At 43.9% G+C, this 15202-nt stretch overlaps 1 protein-coding gene across 8 annotated transcripts in view; it reads left to right on the forward strand.

Annotated features, from left to right (window-relative positions):
* Positions 1–366: 366 nt before the first annotated feature.
* The window catches only part of GRK3 (G protein-coupled receptor kinase 3), a 123302-nt gene continuing 108466 nt past the window's right edge, over positions 367–15202 (forward strand). For 2 of the 8 annotated variants that reach the window (XR_012155089.2, XM_073313102.2), the window contains exon 1: positions 368–691. Coding sequence is in view for 5 of the 8 variants with exons in the window: in XM_073313102.2 (XP_073169203.1) it covers positions 579–691 (113 nt within the window). In the remaining 3 variants the exon portion in view is untranslated. Of the gene's footprint in view, positions 692–1977; positions 2115–11088; positions 11927–15202 lie in introns of those variants that run through there. The other 6 variants (XM_073313106.2, XM_073313105.2, XM_073313107.2 and 3 more) reach the window with 4 other exon arrangements.

Raw genomic sequence — 15202 nt, forward strand, 5'->3', positions numbered from 1 at the left:
GCCAGGCGGGAGGCCAGGGGGCGGCTCTAGGGCCATCGCCTGGATCGGCCCCGGCACCCCGGACCGGGACAGCGGCATGGCTCCCGGCGGCGCCTGAACGGGCAGCGCGGCCGGGGCACGGGGCGTCCGTCCCGGGGCCGGGGCGCTGAGCGCGGCCGGGGCGCGGCGGAGCTCGGCCCCCGTGTGGGGACGGGGGAGAGAGCCGGGGCCTGAGCCCCCCCCCCCGCGCGCAGCCGGCGCGAGCCGCCTCCCCCCCCCCGCCCCGCGCGCAGCCGGCGCGAGCCGCCTCCCCCCCGCGCCCCGCGCGCAGCCGGCGCGAGCCTCCTTCCCCCCCCCCCCGCGCCCCGCGCGCAGCCGGCGCGAGCCGCCTCCCCCCCCGCGCCCCGCGCGCAGCCGGCGCGAGCCGCCTCCCCCCCCCGCCCCGCGCGCAGCCGGCGCGAGCCTCCTTCCCCCCCCCCGCCCCTCGTGCAGCCGGCGCGAGCCTCCCCCCCCCCACCCGCGCGCGCGGCGGCCGTTGGAGCCGCGGGTCGCTGCCCCCGGCGGCGCCTCCATCTGCAGCCCGGCGGGGAGCGGGGAACATGGCGGACCTGGAGGCGGTGCTGGCCGATGTCAGCTACCTGATGGCGATGGAGAAGAGCAAGAGCACCCCGGCGGCGCGGGCCAGCAAGAAGATCAGCCTGCCGGAGCCCAGGTACCAGCCCCGCCCAGCCCAGCCCGGGACCCCCCCCCCCGCACCCCCAGACTGGACCCCCCAAGCCCGGGACCCCCCGCACCCCCAGACTGGACCCCCCCAAGCCCGGGATCCCCCCCCGCACCCCCAGACTGGACCCCCCAAGCCCGGGATCCCCCCCGCACCCCCAGACTGGACCCCCCAAGCCCGGGATCCCCCCCGCACCCCCAGACTGGACCCCCCAAGCCCGGGATCCCCCCCGCACCCCCAGACTGGACCCCCCAAGCCCGGGACCCCCCCACAGCCCCCAGACTGGACCCCCACAGCCCCCAGCTTGGAGACCCCCTGAAGTCCCCAGACTGGACCCCCACACCCCCAGCCCGGGGACCCCCTACTGCCTGGCCGGGACCCCCCCCCCGCACCCCCAGACTGGATTCCCCAGCCCGGGACCCGCACCCGCAGACTAGATCCCCGCAGCCCCTAGCTTGGAGACCCCCTGAAGTTCCTAGACTGGATCCCCACATCCCCAGCCCAGGGACCCCATACTGCCCGGCCGGGATGCCCCCGCTACCCCCAGCAGCCCTGAGGCCTGGGACTCCCCCCCCCCCCCCGAGCCACGGACCCTTCCCAGCCCAGACCTCCCGCTGCCCCCAGACTGGACCCCTGCACCCCCAACCCTGCCCCCCCCACTGCCTGGCTGGACCCTCCCACAGCCCCCAACCTGGAGACCTCCCGCACCCCCAGCTGGGGCCCTCCCCAGCCCCCGGTGGCGGGACAGCCCGGATGCACCATAGACCTTTGCTGCACTTTGCGAAGTCCCAGGGACCCCCCCACCCCACACAGTGCCTCGTGTCCTGGGACCTCCTTTCCTGAGCTACAGCCTGGGAACTGGGACCCCAGAGCCCCCATAAGGGGGCTGATCTCTGGTAGACCAGGCACTTAAACTGCGAGGGGAGCTTCCCCAAGGCACTGTTTGTTCCATCTGGCCCTGCTGCGTGGCTCTGCTCCCTATTCCTCCAGGGCCTGAAACATCCTTTGCAGGAGCCCCATTTCCCAGGGACCTGCTGCCCATCTCCCTTCCCCTTGGTGCCCAGAGCCAGCTGGTTTTGGGGAGCCTATGTGCTGGGACCCCAAAGCCACACAACCCGTCACCCGAGACCCCTGGCAACAGGGTCTTCTTAGACCGGAGTCTTCTAGGAGGATAGTTGTTGAGTCTGCGCCCCTTGCTCCTCTCCAACGGGATGCAATTCTCCCCTTGTTCACAGGCTCTCAGGGATCTTCTCCCAGCGCCAACCTTGTGATGGGCATATGCCATATGTGAGATGGGGCATAGATGTCAGGGTTGGGGGCTGATGTACATCAAGGTGTAACTCAGCGGTGAGGTTGGAAGACTCATATCATGGTGTAACCCAACCTGAAGGTGTGAGGAGATGGTGGAGAGAGTGTAGGTACCAGCCATGTCAGAGTGCAAGGGTTTAACGCAGCCTTGCAAAAAGTGCATATACGTTTACCAGTCCATCCATAAAACTGGCTTGCCACTCTGACTGTGGTCTTAATCTACTGGGATGATGCGGGGGAAGGGGAAGGGGAGAAGAATGACATTTTACTGGCCCATCCAAAAAAGAAAAAAATAAAACTGTAGGAGCTTGGGGTAATAGTTTTGCCAGGCAGTGTAACCCCAGTTCATGCAAATGGAGGGTATGGGGTGGTGAAGGCATCCAGAGACCCAGCTACAGGGTCTCTGGATGCCTGTCACCGGTTAACTAAATAGCTAATCCTACATGCACACAATCTCAAAGGGGGGGGATAAAAGCAGATAGTCTAATTTAAATGTTAAAAGGGCCATCATTATTATTACTGTTACCTTTTTGCCGAGGAGTGATGAGACAAGATACAGTATTAATCTAGTTCTGGACAATCTCAGTAGGGACAGGTACACAGCTTGCATGCCAATTACATTGTGCATGGAAGATGGGGATCTGGGGAGAACAATCTTAGGTAGCTTTTGATGAACATAGCATATGGTGAGAAGATGTGAGTCCACTGATAATATACCCGAGTGAGATCTAAATAAAAAAGAAAACACAGATCTCTTATAGTGTGCCAAGTTATTATACAATAACTCAGTACTGCTTTATTGTGATTATTATAATTAGTGAGTCTGGATTGAGGCATTTATTTAAAGCAACATCTGGGAGCATTTTTTGGCAAATATAAATATTCTCTTTCAAAAGAATTTTCTAGGCATTTATTTGACTTCAGTATTTATGTAACTGGCTGAAAAACTAGTTGAGTGGCAATATAATACATTTTGGGTATAATCTAATAAATTGATCCTCAAACTGCTGTGATCTGCAGAATCATTTTCTGGTGGTCCATAGAAATTTGAGATCAAAGCAGCGGGATGTGGGAGAGAAGCCTGTTAGAATGAATATGTTGTATAAGTATTGAACTAAAACAGAACCTGATTCTGCAATGAGCTCCACTTGTATGAATTCATATTCCACCGTGATGGCTGCAGAATTAGGACCATAGCTGCCTCCTCTCTTTTTCCCTTTAATGGCAACACTGGATTTTCCTCTGAAACCAAATTCCCACATTATGTATGCACTATGAAATTCTACTAAAATCTCTTGCTATTCTTAGCTATTCTGTCTTTATAGATATATTTTGTTTCTTGGCATAAAAAAACCCAAAGTTCCCTCCTTTATTCTATGCATTATGCCACAAGTAAAGGTTTACCAGACAAATTTTGCATGTATTGTAGTGTTACTGACCATGTGTAACTGCTGTGGTGTTCTGATAGCACATCCCTACCACTCTGTATAGACTTATGAAGTGTAACATAAATAACAGATTACTAGAACTCTCTCTTCCACATATTTACACAGCTCTCTAGCTCCATGCTTTGAATTCTAAGTTTTGCAATGAGGATACCAAGCAGGGAAAACACAAGAGGCTGAGAGACTGTAAGAATGATCGAATTAACAGGACACCAGCGGGGGTGTAAAACCCGAACAACAAAAAGCTTGCCAATCATTTTTAAAGTCCAGTAAACATTTTTGTACTGGAGAGATTTAGGGACACATTTTTCTCTTGGTGTATGTAAACACTAATAATAATTTAAAGTATTTGTATGCGTCAAGGGTAGAGTTTATCCTATAATATTAACCAAACTCCTGGAGACCTTATTTAAAATGTTTATAGTATTACATTCTTCCACATGATGGGTAAATATATTATTTTGTTCAGTGTCAACTCTCCGTGGTGCTCTGTAGATATAATGACATACATGATACATCTAATGATGGTGGAAGCTTGGATGAAGGTAACATGTAGGAGAGAACATGATTGGGCAGCTTCATTGAATAAGCGTGCTTTAAGGAGATTATTATTCTACTGCTGTTTGTATCATGGTAGAGTTTGGATGCTCCAGTCTGGATTGGGGCCTTGTTGTGGCAAGTGCTGTACAAACTCCTAGGTAGACAAAGTCCTTGCCCTAAAGAGCTTGTAGCCTAGTGCTTTGATTCTGCAAAGAATTAAGCATCTGACTTCAATGAGATTGCTCATGTGCATATTTCTTTGCAGAATTGGGGCCTAAATTGAAGCCAGGTGCAACAAGGGAATTTAACAAACAGTAAGAGGGAAGCAGGGAGGGAAGATGAGGATAACTTTAATTAAATTACATGGCGATAGAGATACTGAACAGTTTGGTTGCAAATTATTTGTGCTGTTAAAATGAGCATCAGTAATCCTCAGCTGAGTCATCATGGTTTGAAGGAAATAAACAATAAGAGGACGCAAGTTGCAGGTATAAATGATAGCATAGAAAAGGTGCCAGAGTGGGACTGGGAACATTTAAGGAGACTTGGCAGGTGGGAAGAGGATGAGGAGGCATAGGTGTAAATGAGAGCAGAGATTTAACTAAGGGTGCTTTAAATGGTTGGGAACAAATTACCATCAGAACTTTTAACTGAAAACAGGGATTTCCTCATTCAATAGGAAGTTTTGACAACTTTCCTGGTGTCAGATGTCTTCATAGTGAGCTCTGGGGTTTTTCTTTAGATCCCTTTCATTATAATGTACATGATATGCCAGGAGCATTTACAATCTTGTGTGTCACTGATATACTGGTAAAATTTTAGATAACATAAATCAGACAGTCAGATGCATGTCTGACACCCTACTTTACTGTTCAACAGGGATCCTAGTTTTCTGTGATAAAACCCTCAAAATTATCTAATAAAAATTCAAAAATCCATGTTTTTCTGCAAATAAAATGAAACTCTGAACTTTAGTTTTTTTCTAGCCACGATATATATAGGTATCAGTTGAATACAATGTTTTATTGATATATTCACAATTTTAAAGCTGACAGCCTGAGCCTCGCTCATTTTCCTGATTAACTGAATTTTTGATTATCTGCTCTGGCCCTGGTCCCAATTAGATCAGATAATTGGGGTTCCCCGGTATATGTTTTTATTTTTTCACAAAATGTAAAAACTAAAGATTCTCCGTAGATGCAAATTCCAAGTTTTTCTGTGGCAAATGGATTCTGTGATCACTCCTGATAAATTAAGACCGTAATTAAAAAAGCCAGCTGAATAGAAAACTCTTCTTTGCAGTACAATTTTGAGACCAAATATTTTCATGAATACATTTCTGATTTCTCTGGTTTTGTGCTATAGCAATTTATCAAGCGAGTCAGAGCACAGCTTTCAAATGTTAGGCTGCAAGCAACTGTTGTTCTACTGCACAACTGTCCGTCATGGAGACTGACTATCTACATCCTTAATCATTTGTTAGAACAGAAATAAGATCTTTGGAATAGAACATTGACATGGGATAACTGGATCCCACTTTGAAAAAAAAAAAAAGGTCTTTGCCTCACTGCAATATTCTTTTTTTAAAGCAATACATAATTGTGGTAGTTATCTGTAACAGGCAGCCATTGTCTTGTGACAGCATGCTATTCCACTCACATTATCTCTCTAAGAAATATTGCAAATGTTTTACTACTATATTGCAGCGTGTCATTTGAATGAAGCTGGTATACCTGTTGTCACAATCTTATTTTCCTCAGACAAAACTGACACAAAATGAAATGAGTTTATTGTAATGAAAATTTGAGGGGCATTCCTGTTTACAAGGAAATAACCATATTGTAGACCGAATAAAGTCCAAGGCTGCGTGCCAAGACTTAAACTCTTCACCCTCAGAGTTTATTTGCTATTATTGGCTGCAGGTAGGGTTATTACTGAGTTTACATAAAGAACTCTTAAATTATTATTTACTGAAATTGTTAAATAATAATTGTTAGACAAAAGGCCACAAAGTGACTGTATACATGTTTGCATTCTACTTAGCAATGGCTTGGCCATTCTGAGAAAAGGGATTTACATTATGTACCGTTATTAAGAAATAACTGTATAATGATCCAGCAAATTGAACAACCAGAACCAATATGAATTTAAGGAATTGCGCTGTTGGGAAACAGCTGTACAGCATCCCTGCACGTTGTGACCATTCTAATTTAGTTTCTGTAAATATCACTTAAGCATGGTTTGCTCTCAATATACAAATACAAAGGGTGTAGTAACAAAGCATAAGCTACATCTATCCATGCATCTTTGCTTTTTCTGCCCTGTCACAAACACAGAAGTTTTTTGTCTCTTCTACTCCTCTGACTTCTCCACTTGCCCCAGTGACCCCATCCCATCTCCTGTGTCTCTTTCCCCTTACAATACAAACATGAGTTGGAGTATGTCTACACAGGGATAAAAGACCCGTGGCACACCTGCGACTGGCAGGTCAGCTGGCTCAGTCTCATGGGGCTCAGGCTGCTGGAATAATAATAGGGAAAAATAGCCAAGTAGATGTTTGGGTTCCAGCTGGAGCCCCCTGCCAACAAGGTCCCAGAGTTTGGGCTCCAGCCGAAGCCTGACTATCTACACAGCAATTTTTCAGCACCAAAGCCCGAGCCCCACAGAGCCCGAGTCGGCTGACTTGGGCTAGCCTCAGGTTTTTATGCCTGTGTAGACATATTCTTAATCTCTCCCATCTTAAAACCTGCCCCCAAACCTTCCCTTGATTCCACTAACATCTCCAACTACCACCTCTTCTCCCTTTCAACTTTAAGCTCATTGAATACAGCGCCTACAATTGCTGTCTGGAGTTCCTCTCCTCCAATTCTATCCCTGACCCTCTCCTATCTAGTTTCTGCTCCTTGGAGCCACTGAAACTGTTTTTCCTAAAGTCTAATGACTTCTCCCTAGCTAGTGCTAAGAATCAGTACTCTATTCTCTTTCTCTTTGATCTGTTACCTGCCTTTGACGCCATCGACCATGTCCTCCTCCTTGAAATCTTGCCCTCTCTTGGCTTTTGTGACTCTGCCCTCTCCTGGTTCTCCTCTTACCTCTCTAATTGTGCCTTCAGTGGATCCTCTTCATCCCCCTTCCAACTTTCTGTGGAGGTTCCCCAGCAACGTCCTGGGCCCCCTTCTCTTCTCCCTTTACATTTTATCTCTGGGTAATCTCATTTACAACACAAATTTAACTGCCATCTTTGTGCTGACAATGTACAGGTCTCATTCTCTACTCCAGACTTGTCTCCTTCTGTCCAAACTCAAGTCCTGGCCTGTATCTCTGATACCTCCTTGTGGATGTCTAGCTGTCCACTCAGGCTCTCCATGGCTCAACAGAGCTCTTATTCTTTTCCCCCAAGCCCACCTCTTTTCTTCATCACTGTGGACAATATCATCATTGTGCCTGTCACTCAGGCCTGTAACCTGGGTACCATCGTTGACACAAACTATCTCTAGGTCCTCACAGCCACATTATGTCTATATCTTGCATATTCTTTTTGCACAACATCTCTAAGATACAGCCTTTCCTATCAATCCACACAGCTAAAACTCTCGCCCATTCTCTCATCATCTCACATCTTGATTACTGCAGCACCCTTTTCTCTGCCTTTGACTAATGCCATATTGCCTCGTTCATATCCATTCTGAATTCTATTGCTCTGACCATGTCACCTCTCTTTGAATCCCTCCACTGGCTCTCCTTTTTCTATCATATCAAACATAAGCTGCTTGTTTTCACGTTAAGGCCCTTTACAACCTATCCCCACCCTATCTGTCATGTCTCATTCACTGTTGAAATGTCAGCTTCTGCCTCCGATAGGCCAATGATACAGCCTCCATCACCCAGTTGTTAAATTTTCAAACAGTCCCCTTTGTGCTTTGTCCCATATGGTTCCTCACACTTGGGTGGGGCTTCCTGTAAACATCTGCGAAGCTGCCTCCTTATTCTCCTTTAAATCCATCCTTAAAACTCTCCTCTGCTGTGATGCCTACAAAAACTTAACAATAGTTAGGCCACTGGTGTGCTGATACCATTCCCTAGCATGCTGACCGATATTGTCTCATGGTTTCTTAGTGCTCCCCCACCTTTGTGTGTCTCTATCCATTTGTTTTGTCTCTTTTCTTATATTTAGATTGTAATTTCTTTTGGGCAAGAGCCATGCTGTGTTTGTACAGCACCTCACGCAGCGGTGTCCTGGTCCATGACAAGGGGTCCTAGGCACTGTTGTAATAAATAATGTGTTGTTTGTACCCAGTTCCACTTAATAAATGTGATAGTTCAAGAGAACTTTCTGTGGTGTGTGTGGGTGTGCCTATGTAGGATAACATTTTCAAAAGAACCTAAATTCTATTTTGAAAATTGACTCAGGATTTGTCTACACTGCAATTGAACAGCCCCTTAGCCCGAGTCATCTGGCACAAGCCAGCCACAGGTTTTTAACTGCAGTATAGACATACCCTTAGGAGCCTAACCGTCATTAAAAGTCAATGGGACTTACACACTTCTGAAAATTTTACCCGTAGTCCATATATTATTCAAGCAAACAAGGCTGCCACTCTTCCTTCTCCGCATATAAAGCGGACATTCTGGCCACTATCTCTTACATGTAATATTATTCCGCATGGATTAAAAAAACAATGATGGGGGAAAGAAAGTAAATTAGTCCCTGATCCTGCAAACAAGCATGTGCCAATCTATATGTCAGGAGTGCCATTGACTTCAGTGGGACTACGTGCATCACTTTGCAGCTAAGCATGTGTCTGAATGTTTGCAGGATTATGGCTTAATGATAAACCCCAATATGTATAAGTGTTGGGATAAATTCATTGCTGATGTAAGGTTGTGTTACTCCCATTGAGGTCAGTTGCACCCACTTATATCAGTAATGAATTTTGCCCATTTCTTTCGTAGAGCTTCTTGGTGTGTGAAGTCCGAACACCAAAATCTGTGGTTAATATAGTGGTGAATCTATAGGTTATAGGCACATTCTTAAAACAAAACAAAAAACCCAAGTTGTTTTAAAGTTACTTTAGTGTTAAATCCAATTTATTTTATGCTCCAGATGTGGAGTTTGCAGGATTTTTTCGTCAGTATTTGACATCACTTTGCAGCTTTTTATTTAAACTTTAATTTATTTTTATTTTGAGTTTTATTTTTAGGTTAGCTTCAAAAGACATCAATAATATATGCTGGACAGTGTTCACACACAACAAATTCACTTAGCATTTGTGAGACAGAGGAAGAGAGGAAAGACCATGAAAAATATTCTAAATTAAATTGTTTTGTATTTTAAGGGAGGTGTAAACCATTTTCTTATGTAAATACACCATATCCTATTGTTTGTCTTGAGAGTTAAAAAAGAAGTAAAGGAAAAGTGTATGGGGGGGGGTGAGAATTGAAAAATATAATAATAGAATGTAGAGAGAATGGTAAGAATCTGGACCAGTTTCCTGAAGCAAGTCTTAAGTGGACATACTTTTGAGGCGTGGCAGTATGGAGTTGTATTTTTCATGGCCAAAGAGTCTAAGTTGTACAGAGGGGTTGATGGGTTGGTTGGTGTTTTTGCAGCTTGAAATCAGATAGATGACCAGATAAATTAATGTACTCTGTCGTTTTGTCATGTTCACTAAACATTAGGAATAGAGTTACTGCTGATTTGGGGGAGGGCTAGTATTATTTGGATAGGCTGCAACTGCTGCTTTTGAAGTGGTGATTGTTTCTCTTGTTAGTCCAAACCCGGTGCGGTTACCTTAATTTCAAATGCAAAAAATTATGATTATATTTCATTTTCTCCCTAGCATACTTAAGTGATCAGACTGTATTGTTGATTAATTGCTTGGCAAATGTCTTATTTAATGCAAATTGTAGAGGTTGTATAGGGAGTGGACAGATAGACTGAAGATGGACATCCTTTCTATATCCACAGAACAGGAACAGCGCTGATGTGCAAGCTCACCCATATCCACTAGGCCAACATGCCTCTGCCTTCATCAGACCTCTCTCTTGCTCTCAGCTGAGATGCTACTGTAGTGCCAGCTGTGATGGTGTATTTTTTTTTATATGGACACCTGTTAACCATGAATTAGACTGAGATTACTTAAGGGCTTCATTCTTCTCCCAGTGAAGTCAGTGGCAGATATACAATTGAAAGGGAAGGATAAAACCCTATTTCTTTCACACAAGCCACCTTACAGTGATTAGATGATAATAACTTTCTGTTATGACTTTAGTACTGTCATGGACTGATTCAAAGAAGTGACCTCATGAGCTAAAGGTTCTGTATCCAATTACCAGTCCCCTGAGGCATCTAGTTGCTTCACCAAACTTTATTTTTGAACTGGGAGTAATATTGGGATATAATCACCAAAAAGCATCTTGACCTGATGATGAGTATAATTTAATGAAAAGAAATTTAGCAGGATCATTAGGTTTTTCTTTAACTGGTGGAAAAATACATTACTCTTTAGCTTTAAATTTGTAGGCCAAACTTTACCAAAGAGTAAATGTTATAGCTGAGTTATAAAAGGGTTCTAATAGACAACGATAGAACCATTTGTTTATTATTACTGAAAAAGTGTTCGCAAAAAGAAAAGGAGTACTTGTGGCACCTTAGAGACTAACCAATTTATTTGAGCATAAGCTTTCGTGAGCTACAGCTCACTTCTGTAGCTCACGAAAGCTTATGCTCAAATAAATTGGTTAGTCTCTAAGGTGCCACAAGTCCTCCTTTTCTTTTTGCGAATACAGACTAACACGGCTGTTAGTCTGAAACCTGAAAAAGTGTTGTAAATGTGCTTTTGCTCACTTAACATACCAACCAAGTGTAGCGATAAAATAATATAATGTGTTTTGGTTTAGTGTAATTCATGGTAGCATCTAAGTTTCACAGCGGGTTAGTTTGTACATTCAAATACAATAAACTGTGCAGTCTGAGGTATATCACACAAGTCTGTAAGAGACAAGGCTGGGCTGAATTTTCGGTGGTTGTGTCCACGTAAGCTTGTTTTGGGGAAATCTCCCTTTCATTGCATTAACACAAGTAGCATAAGGTAGGACACTGATGTTTTTACAGGTGTGTGGTTTAATCTTGTTCAGAGTGAATTTAGATAAAACGGTGATTAAAAACTCGGGTCATCTGTCTACAATAGCAATTCCACCTAATCCCCCCCTTTGCGATCAGCAGAGGTGCTGCTCCAATGGTACTGAAAAGAGGGGAGATTTCTCAAATCAGTTTAGTGTAGACAAAGCTAGGGAAATCAAGAGTAAATTGTACTCTACTGTTGGAATTAGCTTTTAACTGCAACACTTCCTCATCATAAAGAGTTGTATTTTGGAATTGTACTGAGTCATCAGGGTGCAGGACTGTGTATGGAAGAGTAGGCTATTTTGCTGACACGCCTTGTTGACCAAACTTATTGGGTCTTATTAGCTCAGTCAGAAACACAGACTGTCATATATATTACTGTAATGTCAAAGGCTCCAACCACGAACAGGGGCCCAATTTTGCTAGGCACTTGTGGAAACGCACAAAAAGAGAGATTTGAGCGGGGGGTTAGACTAGATGACCTCCTGAGGTCCCTTCCAACCCTGATATTCTATGTTTCTATCCCTGTCCCAAAGAGCTTGCAGTCTAAGTAGACAAGAAAGACAAAGGCAAGAAGAAAGGAAGTATTCTTAGCCACATTTGATAGATGGGGAACTCGGGCTCAGAGAAATTAAATTAATCATTCACGGTCACACAGGAAGTCTCTGGGAGAATTGGGAATTGAACCTTGATCTCCTAAGTCCCTGACCATGTGACCATCCTCCTGTCTAACATAAAATGCTAGTCTCTCTGAGGCAAGAGGGAGGAATAGAAAGGACTTCGGAGAGAAATCCGAAACTTACGTTTGTAAGTATAGCCCTGCCTGGGGCTTTGTTATTTAATTAAGAATAAAATTAAATCTTGGGAAAGAGGGTGACATTGGACAATATCAGTGTGGTATGTGCTGTGTTGGGAACAGAGTGGGGATGCTGCACCTAGATTTATTGGGATATTTTGAAGAAAATGCTAATGTAATCTTATCCTATGTGAAATGTCAGAGGATGTATGGTATTTTATTAATCTAGGGAGCCAGCGTCTAACTCAGACAGACTACTGGTGCCACTGTTCTTTTGGGAAATGCTGGAACGGTAATTAGTGCTAAATAAATTGCCTATAGAGAATTAAAGAACTGCCATGATGAACATACAGAACCCCCAAATATAAACTTGGTATTTCTAATGTGAAATATTTTAGGCAGATTCATTTTTCAAAATAATGAACTTTACAAGAATAATTACTGGGGATATGACTGTCAAAGACCTTCCTTAGTGAAATGCTTCCAACCGAATGCTGGAGCTGGTGCATCACAAAATGAACATGCATAACCCTTAATTCCCATTGAAATAAATCAGCTGCTCATTTGGGAAAGCTTCTGTAAAACAATCTCCTTTAATTTTCTAATCAGTAACTACATTATTTTTTCAGTTTATAAGTGCCTATCAGAAACCTTCAGGTGCATAAATTAAATCACATCATTTAATCTAACTAAATTGACACAATATCAGCATATCTCCCTCCCCCCCCCCCCCCCCGCAGCAAGAGCAAACACAACCCTTTTGCACATTAAAAAGCACAAAAACCTCCTTAGCACCCCTCACGCTGCGTGTCCAGGCAAATTAGTCACTTTTTGAAGCACACGTAGAATCATAGTCGTAGAACTGGAAGGGACTGAGAGAGGTCATCTAGTGCAGTCCCCTGCATTCATGGCAGGACTAAGTACTATCTCTAAACTCTCCTTGACAGGCGTTTATCTAACATCTAAAAAAACAGGTCTTGCCTTGAATATCGACAAAACCAAGCTCTGTTAAACTATCAGGGGAAGCAAACTCCAAAGTTGAGGGCCCTCCAGTCTGCCTTCAGTGTGTTAATAGGAGGGACTGTCAAATCGAGTGCCATGTATGATCAGTCACCTGTTGGGCTGGAAAGCGAGGGGAGAAGCAGAATTGCCAGCCTTACAGACTGTGAATCAAAACTTACTATTAGTTTTTGGGTACAATTTAAGCCAGTGAAGTTGTTGGAGTGCAGATATAATATGCCGTATGTGAGAAACACTAGCCAATAAATGAGGTGCTGTGTTCCAAACCAGCTGACGTTTCTGAGTGGTTTTAAGTAGCAGCCGTATGCAGAGTGCATTTCAGCAATCTGATCCTGGAGATGAAAATGTCCTGAATAATGTGGTTTGGATCCCATCCAAGAAGAAAGGTTGCAATTTCCTGGACAGATACAGATGGACAAATTGTACCATTGGCTGCTGCTACTATCTGGAAAAGGAGGAGTAGCTAAAAACCTACCAATTATAAATCTTATTTCCAAATGTGAGAGAACCTCCTTGCTGAAGGGATCAGATATCACCTTTGCCATCTCCTTTAGATGTCTTCTCGAGCCAGCCAGTATCACTTTAGTGTCTCTTGGCACAGATGTCGTAGCATACATAGCCTTCTACTGGGACACATTGCTAGTCACCTTTGTAGGTTCTGCTCAGTTTCTGTTCCACAAGACACATCACAACTTTTGTCATCAATCAGGAAGTGAACACGAGCAACCATACCATTGTTCCTTTCCCTTCCCCAAGTTCACGGTCTTAGTGTCATCCATCCTGCTTCTTTTTTCTTTATATCTGAAAAATTAGTCCCTTCTTTCTTGTCCTGACTGCCACAACTCTATGCTCTGGTAATTTCCTGCTTTAACCACTAGCAGCCTTCTCTTTGTTTTCCAGCCCCTAGTATCTCCCCATTGTATCCAAATTGATCCTGTCAAGATAATTTTCCATTTACACTCTTTTGATAATGTTTCTCCCCTTCTTAACTGTCCAGGCTGGCTTCTCTGCCACATTCAGTTTGCTGCTTCTCCTCACATTCAGAGTTCTCCATGCCTCTGTCCCTACTTATATCTCTGCCCTCAACGCTCCACACCATTCCCCTGTAGTCTGCCTAATCTTCTCTCCTGACTGTTTCCTTGTCCGCTCCTGATTTTGTGCATTTGTTTTTGTTTATTCTTGAAATAACCTCTCAATTAAAGGGAAATCATTACCTCAAAAATCCCAAAGGAAGAATGAAAAATCAATTAAATAAATTTTACATTTGTTTTTAGTCTGTTTCTATTTCACATTCTCAGTGCTGCATGTTTAGATTGCAAACTAAGGATGTTTATTTGTTTAAAACCAACTATTTCCTCTGGAATTAAAAAAAATCATGGGAACATTTCTGTTGGTTTTAGGTTTTGTAAAAAACAATTCTTAATGAACCTGAATTTTGTGCCAGATTTGCATTGACCGTGTCCTTTTAACCATACATACTTCCTCTTCTTCAAAAACTTTCAAAAATACACTTGTTCTGTGAAGTATTTCAGCTATAGTGGCCACATGACACTCAGTGTTTGTTTTACATTGTACTGTGTTGACCCACTCGTGCCTTTACAATGAGGGTCTTTGGGGCAGGAGCTTTATTTGTTTAGCATGTTTTAACTGTTGTTTGTTATATCTTCTTAATGTCAGGTAAACATTTACCTCTCTGGAAAGCAGGTGTAAAGATTCCTGTCTTAGAGGTGCTGTGAAGCATGTTTTAGTTCAGTTACTTCTGCATTTGGTTGAATGGACCTCCTTAGTTCTGTGAATCTCAGTTAGTGTTTATACTTATAATAGCTTTCATGCATATCCAGAGCGCTTTATAGATATAAAAAGACAAAAAGCATTGTTCATGGATCTTTGATACAAATTCTCTACCATCCCAAAAATACATCTTGGAGATGATTTAAAAACCATTAAAATCAACAAATGTTTTAATTGCAGTGGGAGCTAAGAGTTCTGTTTGTCTCTCTTCTTCCTTCTCAGTACCAGCATTCCGTTGAAAGGGTAAATCCTTGACATACCAATTCAGAAAAATATTCTTGCAAACTGAGATGCTTTTATATTTGTTTCAGGTTTTGGCAACCATAATGCAAGTAATACCCAAGAAACATGGATAGTGGGTACACTATAAGCATGAACACTCAACAGCTTTTTATTTCACTTGTCATGACTTTTCTTCATTGAAGTGATTTGTATACCTGAAGTTGCTTGGGCTTTTGGTCTTGTATCCACTTTAC

The sequence above is a fragment of the Lepidochelys kempii genome, chromosome 15 (genome assembly GCF_965140285.1).
Source record: "Lepidochelys kempii isolate rLepKem1 chromosome 15, rLepKem1.hap1, whole genome shotgun sequence".
NCBI lineage: Eukaryota > Metazoa > Chordata > Testudines > Cheloniidae > Lepidochelys > Lepidochelys kempii.